Source organism: Sinocyclocheilus rhinocerous, unplaced genomic scaffold (assembly GCF_001515625.1).
Source record: "Sinocyclocheilus rhinocerous isolate Xijiao unplaced genomic scaffold, SAMN03320098_v1.1 scaffold561, whole genome shotgun sequence".
In the NCBI taxonomy this organism is placed as follows: domain Eukaryota; kingdom Metazoa; phylum Chordata; class Actinopteri; order Cypriniformes; family Cyprinidae; genus Sinocyclocheilus; species Sinocyclocheilus rhinocerous.
The window spans coordinates 1,229,494-1,242,898 of NW_015641041.1; the positions used below are offsets into that span (position 1 = coordinate 1,229,494).

The window sequence follows — 13,405 nt, forward strand, 5'->3', positions numbered from 1 at the left end:
ATGAGTACTATGATAACTTATTCCATATAAAAAAAGTGAAGTTTGCTGCTATCTAGGTAGCTAGGTACATAATATAAGTAATAACTAGAAATATGATGGTCTTTTTGTACATTATGCATTACATATGTAATAGTAATGTTAGTAATAGCAATCCAATCAAATCAAATTCTGTTGTTTTTATTTATAGTACTATGTTGAGATCACATGACCACCGTATACTACTCCCGTTGTCTGTAATCCTTTACTTGTTTGGACCCTTTTATTGGGGAAAAATAATAGCTGAGAAATACAACTAGCACTGGTTACCAAAATCATATTGTATGTGTGTTGTTGCAACCAGGCTGTCAATATAAACTCCAGGATCACTGTATTGAATCATAAGATAGAAATGACTTTGTGCAGCTTTTCCCTGGTATGATAATGTCAAGTCAACACTGTGTTTGTAGCTGAAGGCAGGAGACTCACTTGTGAGCGTAGCCGTCTGGAGACGTGGTCAGGTTGACCTGCATGACTGTTTGAAACTCAGTATCGTTGCAGCAGTACTTGAAGGCCGTGTTGTTATGGTGGCAGCAGAACATGTACGTCTTGTTGTCTGAGAGACGAGGACAGTGGAATCCAAAGTGGTAGCGCCCTTTGTGGTCGGTGTAAGGCTCACACACCCGAAAATGAGCAGAGAGAGCTGTGCGGAAAGACAATGATAGATAGGACAGTGAGCGTGTGATGTGCGATTGTTAATGTAATATAATACATCTCTGATAATAATAATATAATAAGTAAAATGAATTGCAAATGTCAGATTCATGATTACTTTGTTATTTTTGGGCATTTTTGCTTCAATTGTAAAAAATGAATGGCATGGGGATGTTGCAGGCTGGACTCGAACATTCATCGCTTGCATGAGAACCACAACTTAATGTGTTTTGTTGCATGCAGTTCAGCTAGCAGTTCAATTTCAAACGGCTGATCTTCAGCCAAGTCTTTTAATTAATAAGAGATGCATTTTAGTACATTTCAGTTATAATTCACCCTGATTTAATGATGCTCACCACATTTAGTGGAGCTCTCAGAAACGGGATGTTATTCTGAAGCATAAAAACGTGCCTGTAATAATTTTCTCACTGATTCGAGCACATGCACGAAAGCCATGCTACAAGGCTTGTTTTTAATGTATGACAGTCATAGTTCTGCTTCATTATTCATCTCTGAATTCAAAACCGAGAGTGACAGCGAGGTCTGAGCGACTAACCCATGTTGACACGATTCACCCCGAACAACTCGAACAGAACCAGTAGACACAACAGCTCACAGACATCGCATAGGAAAGCCTACTTCTCTTCTCGCTCAGCACCACATGCACTTGTTTTGAATCTCAATCAATAGCTCGGATACGTTTATAGGTGGTGCAGACGTACTAAACAAAACGTTCTTTCAAACTAAAAATGTTTTAGTAATCAAAGTTTGATTGCAAGTTAGTAAGAAGTCATTGCTCACAAACAGAAGTCGTGTTCGCCTGAGGAGGTAACCATAGCAACAATATGCCTTATAACCAGAGGCATATTGAGAGGGGGAGACCCCCCCACATGATTGTAAAGCGCTTTGGGTGTACAACAATACACAATAAAGCACTATATAAATGCATCATTCATTCATACATTCAACCATACGTTATGAACAAAACATAAGTGCTGGCATTTATTTTTCAGTTTATATTTAACTTCACTTCATATTATAAGTGTCATAAAACGTTTTTTTTTTTTAAAAGCTTGTCCTTAAGTTCTTTAAGTAAGTTAACACTTCTAGTGAATGTTGTGAAGTTCTAGTGAATTTAGCTTTGAGGCCCTAAAAAAGAGTATGTGTGTGTGTGTGTGTGTATGAAATATGAAATCAAAGTCAAAAAGACAAAAAGGGATTTTAAAGCATCAAAACAGTAAAAGTTTAATACAGCTTTAAATTTCTTTCCTTTAATTTTTTCATTTTTCTTTAAAATTTTCTTTAATTAGAATGTATTTAATTAAAAAAAAACAATTCTGAGCATGACTATCATGCATTTTTAACATGATTTACAGAAAAGATGTCATTCGGTGTAACAATACTTCATATAACAAAAAAATATAAATATGCAAACTACAAATCAGGCATATTTAGAACCAGAATCATTAGATGACATTAAAAGACTGTTTAAGAATCACAGGATGTCTCGCCTTAGATCCATGTATATGTGTTTGTGTATGCGTGGTTTTATTTTTTAATGATATTTTGATATTCACCACGTCACATATCTAAAGAGTCGTGACACCATCGTTGTTTGTTTCATGATGATTTTCTCCTTGCTGTCCAAGGCTTTAAACTCTGCTGCAGAGAGAATGACTCACGCCTGTCTTTAATAATTAAAGAGGTTTTTCGATTTGATCCAGCTTTATGACCTGTAATCTCACACCCGATCAATGTTATGGAAGCTTCAGTCTCCCAGCGGAGGCAGAACTCACAGTGAGACACCATCTAAAGCTCAGTGAGACACAGATGGACAATGGATGAAACAAATTGGACTGCTCAGAGATTCTGGGAAAAGAATGTCCGTATGAGAGCGGTAAATCTGATAAGAGGATGCTTCTTCATCTACAGGCACCTTTATGTCCCACGGGTTGATTTTTATTGAAACAAATGGATTTCAACTCTGTTGTGGTCACTTTAAATCTGTCTTAAACCATGTCTTCATCATTTATTTTTTCTATTTAATGTTTTACCCCTTTTCCCCATAATAAAAATGGATTACATTTTTAAGAATTAAATAAAAGAATATATATATAAGAATTATATATTATATTATTAGAATGTAATTCTTATTATAGTTTTAAAATGTAATATTTCTATTATAAAATAATTAAATCAATTTTTGCTAAAAAAATAGAGAAAAATCTATCAGTTTGCACCTAACAAACCATGTCTTCATCATTTATTTTTTCTATTTAATGTTTTACCCCTTTTCCCCATAATAAAAATAAATTACATTTTTAAGAATTAAATAAAAGAATATATATAAGAATTATATATTATATTATTAGAATGTAATTCTTATTATAGTTTTAAAATGTAATATTTCTATTATAAAATAATTAAATCAATTTTTGCTAAAAAAATAGAGAAAAATCTATCAGTTTGCACCTAACAAAGTTAAATGCTCTTATAAAAATTCGATTTTCAATTTAATAAATTAATGCATTATCAAATAAAGTTATCCAAAAGTGAAAAATTAAAAGATAAAACTCAACTTTGTTGTCGTCTTGAACCATGTCTTTAATGCCTTTTCCCCATATAAAAATGTTAATTACTACATTTTTAAAGCTATACAAAGAATTAAAATCAACACATGAAAATGAAATGAAAAAATGATTTTTTTTACTGTGATTAAATAAAACAAATTAAATACATTTTTGCACAAATTATAATTTGCACCTAATAAAGATAATTTTATATTAAATATATTTTGAGCATTTTTAATTAAATTAAGTGAATAAATGTATATACTGTATCAAATAATTTAAAATAATCCAAATGTGTGGAAATATTATATTTACAGTATAATCAATAATATTGTTTACTTTCTAATTCTTCACAGGCCCAAAAGTACCTATAGTTGAAGAAACATCCAAGTGCTTTTGAATATTATGTCAGTTTGAGATATTTCTCAGGGTTTCTGATGCCTCAGTTTGCTTCTGTCAGCAGAATTCAGACAGCAGGTACATAATGAACCGCTGTTGCGTATGTACGTCCAACCAAACCATCTGCCCACGTCCTCTTACCTGTAGTAGACAGAACGAGGAAGATGATGGTCAGGATGTTGAAGGAGTGATGATTGGTGACACTCATCTTCTTGTCCTCCCTCAGGGGAGGATGGAGACATGAAGCCTGACAGCTTCAGCTGCTTCCAGATGTCATCTTCATCCCCAGCTTCTGTTCATGACTGCGACAGTTTGCCAGCACACCTGTAGCAGAAGAGGGCAGGTGTTATGATCACGCCAAGACATCTGTACGGTAAGATCTGACACTGCTCGTGTCTTTCTTCAGTCCAAGATTGCGCAAATCTGCTCTTGGAAGTTCACCTTACTCCAGTCTGCTTTGTCAAGCCAAACCAAAAAGCTGCCAGAATTCAAAACCAGAATGCCACAAAAATCTGGTGTAGAAACCGTTTTCACTCAGAAATTGTTAGTAAATTTCACCACCAAGTAACATGTTGAACATTTTAAGTAGAAAGACTGAAATGGTGTTTTCTTGGAAAATGACTCAAACTTCAACAGACAGTGTGTTTAAAAGATAAACGCACATGAACGCCACCAGATTTAATTAATTTCAATGCAATTTGTATATTGTTGTTGAAAAACAGCAATGAAGCCTGCCCGAAAATGAAAAACTCATTTTGCACCAGTGCAAGCATGCTTAAATATACACAAAGAATGAATTACACAACATTTACATTTAACTTTTAGCTATAGTTTCCTGTCTTTCTTGAGAAATAAAAAAGAGAGGAAAAAATGTGTAACTACCAAATTGGACTCGAAGGCACCAAAATTGACCCTGCTGCGCTGCATTATGGGTAATGTAGTGTTTGTACTTTGTGAGCACAGGAAGTCCGTTCATCCAGCAGTCATTTTGAAAACTGCAGGGGCAAGTTCAAGCTCAAACCGGTGTGCAACGTTTTGCTACGGTTTCCGGGTTGAACGACATGTTTCCTGGAAACGGTGTGCAACGGGGTTTGAGATACGTTTTCTCTTGTTTGGTGGGTGTGTCAAAAATGTCAGCCCCAATCAGCAGCAACATGTATGTAAACCACGCGGTATTAAAGAGACAGCTAGCACAATGTAATTAACATCAAAATAAATTCACAAGAGCAAGTACCTGTATATTGTTTGCACATGTTTATTTACATTAAAGGCAAAATAACTGAAATAATAAGAGCACAAGTATAGATCTGGAACTTCTTTAAGTCTGTCTAAATATCATTTAGTAATTGCAATGTCTTCTGGTCCATATCCTTTCCTTAGGAAGGTGTGCTAGACACTGATTAATGTAACATAAAAATACTATACATATTTATATATTTCTTATATATGTGCTGCCATAGTTGCAACTCTTGCGTCATCAGAACAGGGTGTTCAACGCACCACCGTTTCCGTTTAAAAAACGTTTTGCACCGTTTTGTCGGGGCTGAACGCAGCCCAGGTGTAATTAAAAAGTGACTTCCTGTTCTTTAGCAGCTATATTGAGTGATGTGTTTCCCTCATTCATTATTCCACAAGTGGCATGTTTTCTCTGGTAAGACCAAATCCTCTTTTTATTGAATCACATGTGTTGTTGATTTCATATTCATAGCAGCATGAAATTAGTCTATGAACCTTCTTTGTTTGTCTAAAAGATTGTACAGTGGATATGGAAAAGAATCACCCCCTGTTTTTGACATGTTGGTGTTATATCTTTCACATGGATGTTATAAGTTGCACTGAGTAAATGCAGCTGGGTAAAACAAAAACTGTGTCCGTCTTCATTTCAGGCTGCAAAGCAACAAAATGTGATTATTTTAAAGGGGCTGATTCTTTTCTATACCCGCTGTACCTCAAATTTGAATGAACTTTGATGTTAATAGTGATGGTAGGAACTTTGAACCAACTAAACCAATTGCTTTGCAAAATGATTCACTATTTCAAACCAATTGCAAATGTTTTATTGAAAGCACAATCTATTAAACGCAATCATCAAATCCAATACCATTAAATGTGAAGAGTCTGTATGATATGTGTTATTTTATTAAATTGTAGGGCTTGTTTTGTTTGTTTTATGTACATTTTGGTTCACCAGGCCAGTAAGAGATTATTAATTTCAAATCTTCCTTATTTGTTTTAGGGCAAAATCATCAGTTTTTGATTGCTAAGTATGACGTGTTTAGCAATGGCTAATTATTTGCAATTGTATTGAATCTTAGCAGTCGATTAAGGTCTGACAGTGTCAGGCATTTTAAGTCGTCGTCTTTAACCAAAAAGTGTTTTTAATGGTCATAATCAGTTAATCAATAATTAGTGTGTCTGTATGATGTCATATGTATTCTAGCAACATCTTATTAGCCATTCCTTCACATTATGGTCATACAATCAAACTGACCTTGAGTTTTCTGAGGTTCTCACAAGTGGAAGTTGTCATAGTTGGGTAAATTTGGATAGTGGTGAACAGAAACAGCAACAAATATAATTTGTATGTTTCCTTTTGCTGCTTCGCAGAAGAAAAATCCACTATAGTGTTCCTACGACTTTCCAAAAGACAAAATTTTTTAAATTATTGAAAGATTGGTCAGAAGAGAGAAAGATGTCAAATTTGCTGTCACTCCCTCAGCTGTTTATTAGGAATATACAGTTTTCTGTCATTTAAAGGTGACATATCATGAAAATCTGACTTTTCCAGGTATTTAAGTGCTATAATCAGGTCCCCGGTGCATCTACCAACCAAGGAAACGTGAAAAAGATTAACCCAGTAACTTTGTTTTGGTAAGCCTTTTTCTGCAAGCGTCTGAAAAAACGATGGCGTCTGATTTCGCTCCCCTAGTGACGTGGCAAAGGGATCTCATTATAATATTACCGCCCCTTAATCTGCACATTTCCACCCATTCACGTGCTGTGACAGCCGCTTTCTGTCCGTGTGCTTCGGATGTGTGCTCTCAGAAAACCTTATATCTGAAGTTTAAACTCATATGATTTCAGTGCGATAAACATGATAATCAGAACCAAAACAGTAGTTTTTTAGCAGGTCAGAGCTGTAATGGCACAGCTCTATTCTGGAAAAGGGGGCGGGGAGCAGCAGCTCATTTGCATTTAAAGAAACAGGCCCGAAAAACAGCGTGTTTCTTCTTCCACTCAAAATAGGCATTTTCAAAATGATATAATAAATTATCTGTGGAGTATTTTGAGCTGAAACTTCAGACACATTCTGGGGACACCAGAGACTTATATTACATATTGTAAAAAGGAGCATAATATGTCTCCTTTAATGCCAAGGTAATAGTTTTATAAATGTACATTACATCTTTTAAACAACAACAACAACAAACGTTACCATGTTAATAACTTCAGTAATGCGCCATCACAGTGTATGAAAAAGAGTTTCATTGTAAAGAGCAAGGAAAATCGCACGGTATGCGACGGGCTTTAGTAAAGGATTTCTGCTAAATTACTCCGTTCTTTTGTGGCTGATTTTGAAAGCGTTTTAAATGGAATCACTGCTGTTAATCTGCATGCTGTGATTGTTTATTTCAGGCGGGTGATGGATATAACGTTTACTTTTGCAACTGTTTGGTAATTTCACCTCATTTGGGCTGATTGTGCTGCTCTGTAGGAGAAGGAAACTCGAGACAAATCCCATTCACATTTGTTCTTTCCGTCAGTGTTTTTCTTTTCCCAGATTCATGCTCTTCCTTGTTCTCTGCGCGTACCATTGTTCTGTGAACGAGGGCGGATCTGAGAAATATGCATGTGGAGGACAATATGTTGTTGGGTTTAGTTCTCAAAACACTATACATCTGATAGTTTAGTTATCGGGGAAGCTTCTGCTGCAGGCTTGTGTGAGTTTCTGCTACTGATCTCACTCAGTTGAAGTCCCACAACAGGTTGATAATTCAAGTTCCTGTTCTACACACAGAGTTTTGGTTTATTTCATAAGTCTAATGCGCTGGGTGAAATTTAAGTGGCTCTCTTTAATGTAGACTCAATATGTCATTTAGTTTTTAACCCTGTGTACTTCTGTGGGTTTTATCCATATGGCCGGTGATTGGATTCGAGGAGTTGAAAAGTAAGAGGGGATCATGATGTCAGCTAAAAAGAAAAGTCATTGTAAGTTACTACATTTTGATGAAAGACTATAAAGCCTTTTTTTAAAATAATGTGTGCAATAACATTTTCATTCATTCAATAATTAACACAAAAGTTCTACTATTTTTAAAAAATAATTTATTAATTTGTAAAATAATTTATTTAATATCATGAAAGGTTTTATTGTGCACAATTCATAGACGCTTTTAAAATAAATTAATCTTTCATTGAATAATGTGCAATAACATTTACAGTTATTCATTTAGGAGATAAACAGTAGTAAAAGTATTTTTTTATTGTATTTTTTTATTGTACCACAATGTACTTTTTAAATGAATGTTCAAGGTGTTATTGTGCACAATTCATCTAGCAGATAAATATTTTTTATATTTTTTATCTTTTAATTAGTTTTTTAACCATATTTGATGTACTTTAATAAATGTGCATGGTTTGATTGTGCACAATTCAACAGAACAAGTTTAATTTAATCTTTCATCGGAACAAAAACTTTTGACATTATCATGGAAGCAAGATAAAATATAGAAATAAATGTAATCAATAATAAGTTTTTTTTTATTTTTATTTTTTTACGTTGTCTTCTGGTTCTAAGGTTGTGCCTTAGAAAAAAACATCATAAAGGTTGTGAAGCACAAAATTAAGATTTGAGAAAAATTATTTAACGTCAAGTCAGAAAAGGATATTATACAGAAATGTCAGGAAATTGTACTCGAGAAACTTTCACATCTTTAACTTTAATCTTAGTGAACAGAATGGATATTTGCCCCAGAAATAATTATAACGTTTAAAAGGAACATGCTAATCAGCTCTTAAATTAATAAAGGAAGTAATAAAGTACAGCGGCTAATAATATGCTTGATTTAGCAGCCTTTATCTCAGCGGCAGAGTTTAAATGTTAACATGAAATATTAGACTGCGCTACTGAATGTGTCTGCTGTCTTTATGAGAACATTTATGCAGAGAGGCTCACCGTGGCTTTCTGTTGATTACGAACCGAGCGAGAACAAGCCAAGAACGTCATGTAATATTTTTAGCATTTTAATTTGATGTTGAGTGTCAGAATGAAACATTCCTCTTTTTCTACAGAATTCATCATAATGGCTATTGTTTCTATTCCTCTGGTAGTGATTGTGTCTCAAAAATCTGTGTTTTTTTCTTTTGTCCTTTACTGCTGAATTCCAGCAGATTGATGTTACAATCCTGTGCGCAGCAGGTCATATTATCCATACATAATGCAAGATTATTCTCTATAGTGTGTTGTGGATAGTTGCTAGGATGTTGCTATGTGTTCTGAATGTTTTTTTCCCCCATATTGCTATGCAGTTGCTAAGGTGTTGTGGATGGCTGCTATGTAGTTGCTTATTAGCCCAAGTCAAAAATAAAAATGTATTAAAGAATAAATAGAATTAAAAAAATTTATATAATTTATTAATTTAAGCTATAATTTATTAAATATATTACTTCAAAATATGTTTTTAAATCTATCTGTCTGTCTGTCTGTTTAATGTGTTAATTTATATATTAATATATTATAAATTTATATTTTTATTCTGAATTGTATTCTTGTTTATATAGATGGATATACATATACATATAGAGATCTATCTATATTTATGAATATATTTAAATATATATATATATATATACATACTGTATATGTATATGTATATGTATGTATTAAATTTATATGTATTAAATCTAAAAAGCAACTACCTAGCTTAATATAATTTATTTATTTGTTTTAGAGGAAACTCTGATTAGCATGGTGAATTGTAAGGTTTTTCTTACACAGTGTTGGTCTTGAATGAGTGTTTTTTTAAATTATTATTATTTTTCTTGTAAACAAATTAGGTATTCCCTCTGATTTCCATTTTTCCTGTCTTCCGGTTCTAAAACCGGTTGGTTCCGCCCCCTTCCTCCAGTATTACAGCTTCTTTGTGCTCTCTGAAGATAATTTCATGTGATTCAGGATGGCTTCTAAATATATAATAATTACCGTGCTGTGACAGTTTGCTTTTTTAACCTTCTAATCATTAAAGCGTTTGTTGATTAACTTTAGGCTAATGACCAAACGATGTTCATCACAAAAAAAAGCATTTTCAGCTCATGCTATCATAAGCTGTTGACTAACCACAACATCAGGCTGTACTAAACACCAAAATAAACCTGTAGAAGTAAGTTAAACACCCACCCACTCCATGCAGGCATCTTGTTAAAAAGACCAGCATGAATTTCCAGCTAGTTTATGCTGGAAGTCTAAAACCATCACATTTGATCAATAGAAATCTCTGAGCTGGTCTTAGCTGGTTTCCCTTTGGTGGTTTTCAGGCATTTACCCTGAAATATAATACCATGCAGAGTAACTAAAACTCGCCTGGAAATCAATTCAAACCAGTTAGAACCACCAACCTGCTGATTTACCCTCGTCTTTTTAGCACAACATGTGCTGTGGACCAGCAGTTGAGCAGTGACAGCATGTTTTGTTCTTCTAATTTGGCAGTAAATAAACCTGAATGATGCACCGCTGACATTGTCTGATGTGGTGGGACTTAATCAGAGTCGCTGACATTCGTGTCACTGTCCTGTTTTGAAAATCTGCCCTTTATTTGTGAGCGAGACCAAATGTCACATCTACGCGGAGCTTCATGATTAGCATCCAGGGTAGGGCTAGGTAAAAAATATCTATCTCGATATTAATCGATTCTCATTTTTATGGAACGATATCGATTCTTAAAGGGGTCATATGATGCGATTTCAAGTTTTCCTTTCTCTTTGGAGTGTTACAAGCTGTTCGGGAATAGATAAGATCCCTAAAGTTGCAAAGACTAAAGTCTCAAACCCAAAGAGATATTTATAAAAGTTAAGACTGGTTCACGCCCTCCTAAAACGCCTCATTCAAACACGCCCCCACATGTCTACGTCACGATGTGGGAAGATTTACATAACGCCGCTCAAATGTTCACGCAAAGAAAGAAGGTGTAACACTATTGTTGCTGCCACCGCCGCCGCCATGTTGTGAAGACGCTGTGCCCAAGAATTGATTAGTCTAGCCTGTTTTCAGTTAATGGATGGAACATTGAAGGGTACTTCCCATCCAATAAATCACAATAAGCATTATGCTTTGGTACTTTTCATATGAAACAAAGTCTCAGATTTCAAATTCCTCATGTAATTGCTCAATCAGTGTTTCCTCCACGCAAAGACGTCAATATAACGGCTTGTAAACAATGTCACGTAACGTCACATTTACCTCAGGAAAAAAACATATTCGGTGACCATAAACTCTTTAGTCAGAAAGAAAAATAAACTGTAGAGAGGGGCATTTTGCTTAATATATGCACCATATAACATATTCATTATAATTTTTACTGTTCTTCAATGTTTAATTTATGTTTGAATAAATCCATCAAGTTTTTATGACAGCCATTTTAAATGTTTATATTTCAAAAAAACGAATTGAAGTAGAAATAACTTTATTATTGTAAAGACTTCATTAATTTTAACCTTCAATATTATAGTAATGTTGTACCAACTGACTCTCATGTATGTTTTACAGCATTAGTTGAGTTTTGTTTTCCTTGAGAAAATTTGGCATGTAGGCTACTGTACCTGATGTATATCCAAAATAATCGGTAATCGAATCGTGAAATTTTTGTCAAACCTAGCCCTAATCCAGGGTATGAATTAGGCTATCATAAAGTGTTTCTATTCGCATACAGTCGTTAGACTTGCTGGGTTTCTCAATTTCCAGCACCGCCTAGAAGCAAATCACAGCCTGTCATGGGCGAGTGTCAATCAGAGGAGACCTCAGAGCAGTCATTCCCTTTAATTGGAGGGTGAGATATACTTTTTTTTTCTTTTCTTTAAAGGGAAATTTCACCCAAAAATGAAAATTCTGTCATTAATTACTCACCCTGATGTCGTTCCAAACCCATAAAACCTTCGTTCATCTTCGGAACACAAATTAAGATATTTTTGATGAAATCCGAGAGCTTTCTGACCCTCCATAGACAGCAAGGGAACTACCACAGTCAAGGCCCAGAAACGTAGTAAGAACATTGTTAAAATAGACTACTAGACTGCATTTTGTGTGTGTGTAAATCTGTGTAATCGGGGTCAGATGAACCCAAAACCTACCTAATTGTACAAGGTTTCCATAACTAGACTAGCGCTTCTGACAATATGCAGTTGTGCACATCTTTAATTTATAATGTGTGTGTTGTATTACTGCATACGTCTGGCAAATAATGCAGGTTAATGCATCACATACCAACCAGTGCTTCACTGAAATGTCAATTTGTTACAATTACATTTTTTTTCTCCATATATTTTCCTGTTCTATCTGTACTATTGTGTCCTATAAAGGCAAAAAAGCTCATAAAGATGCATTAGACGCAACTGACGGACACTAAGCTTTAGCAGACCTTGTGTATTTGACTCACTCTCGTCAGATAAAAACTGCAAGGCTTAGACTATTGTTCTTCTGTTGCAATTTGAACCGTATATTATGTTGCCATTCCTAAAAACGTTAGCAGCCAGCTACTCTCAGCCTCGGATCGCATGCCCACAAACCGCCCACAGTCTCGTCTGATCTATTGCACAGAAAACTAGAAAGCGCTTGTGAAAAGCTCCAATCAGATTCCCGGATGGCAGTCAGGTGCACAGGGGGCTTTGGCCTTTCAAAGACAGTTTTGAGACAATTTCATGAGCAGAACTGTATATCCTGCTTTTTCTGACTGTGTCAGTGCTTCTGGACAGATTTCATTAGTGTTTTCTGTATGACCATTTGCAAACACTGTGAAAATTCATACTTGCATCAGAAAATAAATTGCATTTCAAAATATATTCAAATAGAAAACAGTTATTTTAAATTGTAGTAATATTTCACAATATTTCTGTTTTTACTGCGTTTTTAATCAAATAAACACAGCTTTGGTGAGCATAAGACTTTTTAAAAACATTAAAAAAAAATCTTAATTTATTTATATTTTTCTATTTCAAATGGACCTGTCTCTAAATGGTCATACGTCAGACAAGGCGGTTTCTGGCGAGATTTAAGTCTTGCCTTTAGTCAAAAGTCTGGTTGTGCATGACTAGCCAGCTGGTCAGTAAGTTGTATTTACTCAGAGTTATTTTTCACTCGCAGTTGGTGCTTGGCATGTTTTAAAGTTTTTAAAAATGGAATAACATTCATAAAATGATTGAAATAGGCATCCTTAGATGTCCCTGCTGTCTCTGTCACTGCCCGAGGCTCTGTAAATAGCCAGGAATCTGACTGTAGGAGGCTTTTTAGACTGTTTCGCTCTTTGCATGTCAATCATTGTCAGTGACAGGGCTTTTTGACGTTAGGGTGTCTGTGGAAGGCGGAGATTAGGAGAAAGGGGGTGGTCTATATCAGTGGCAGAATATTATATTTATTGTATGTACTGTATATATTGTATTATATTTAATATATTATATTATATAATTATATAATATTATATTTAATATATTGTATATCTGGTATAAATTTTAAAATGTTAAAATCCTATTAAATATAA

At 34.5% G+C, this 13,405-nt stretch overlaps 1 protein-coding gene and 1 long non-coding RNA gene across 2 annotated transcripts in view; one reads left to right on the plus strand and one right to left on the minus strand.

The window, feature by feature from the left end:
* LOC107754388 (uncharacterized protein KIAA1644 homolog) overlaps nucleotides 1-3,887 on the minus strand; it is a 14,181-nt gene extending 10,294 nt beyond the window's left edge. The window contains exons 1-2 of the mRNA XM_016570805.1: nucleotides 3,801-3,887; nucleotides 466-679 (exon numbers count right to left, since the gene is read on the minus strand). Of these exons, the coding sequence (XP_016426291.1) occupies nucleotides 466-679; nucleotides 3,801-3,867 (281 nt within the window). The 5' untranslated portion in view covers nucleotides 3,868-3,887. The remainder of the gene's footprint in view (nucleotides 1-465; nucleotides 680-3,800) is intronic.
* Nucleotides 1-13,405, plus strand: part of LOC107754389 (uncharacterized) — a 42,168-nt gene that overhangs the window by 12,535 nt on the left and 16,228 nt on the right. The window contains exon 2 of the long non-coding RNA XR_001641579.1: nucleotides 3,886-4,032. This is a non-coding gene — a long non-coding RNA (uncharacterized LOC107754389). The remainder of the gene's footprint in view (nucleotides 1-3,885; nucleotides 4,033-13,405) is intronic.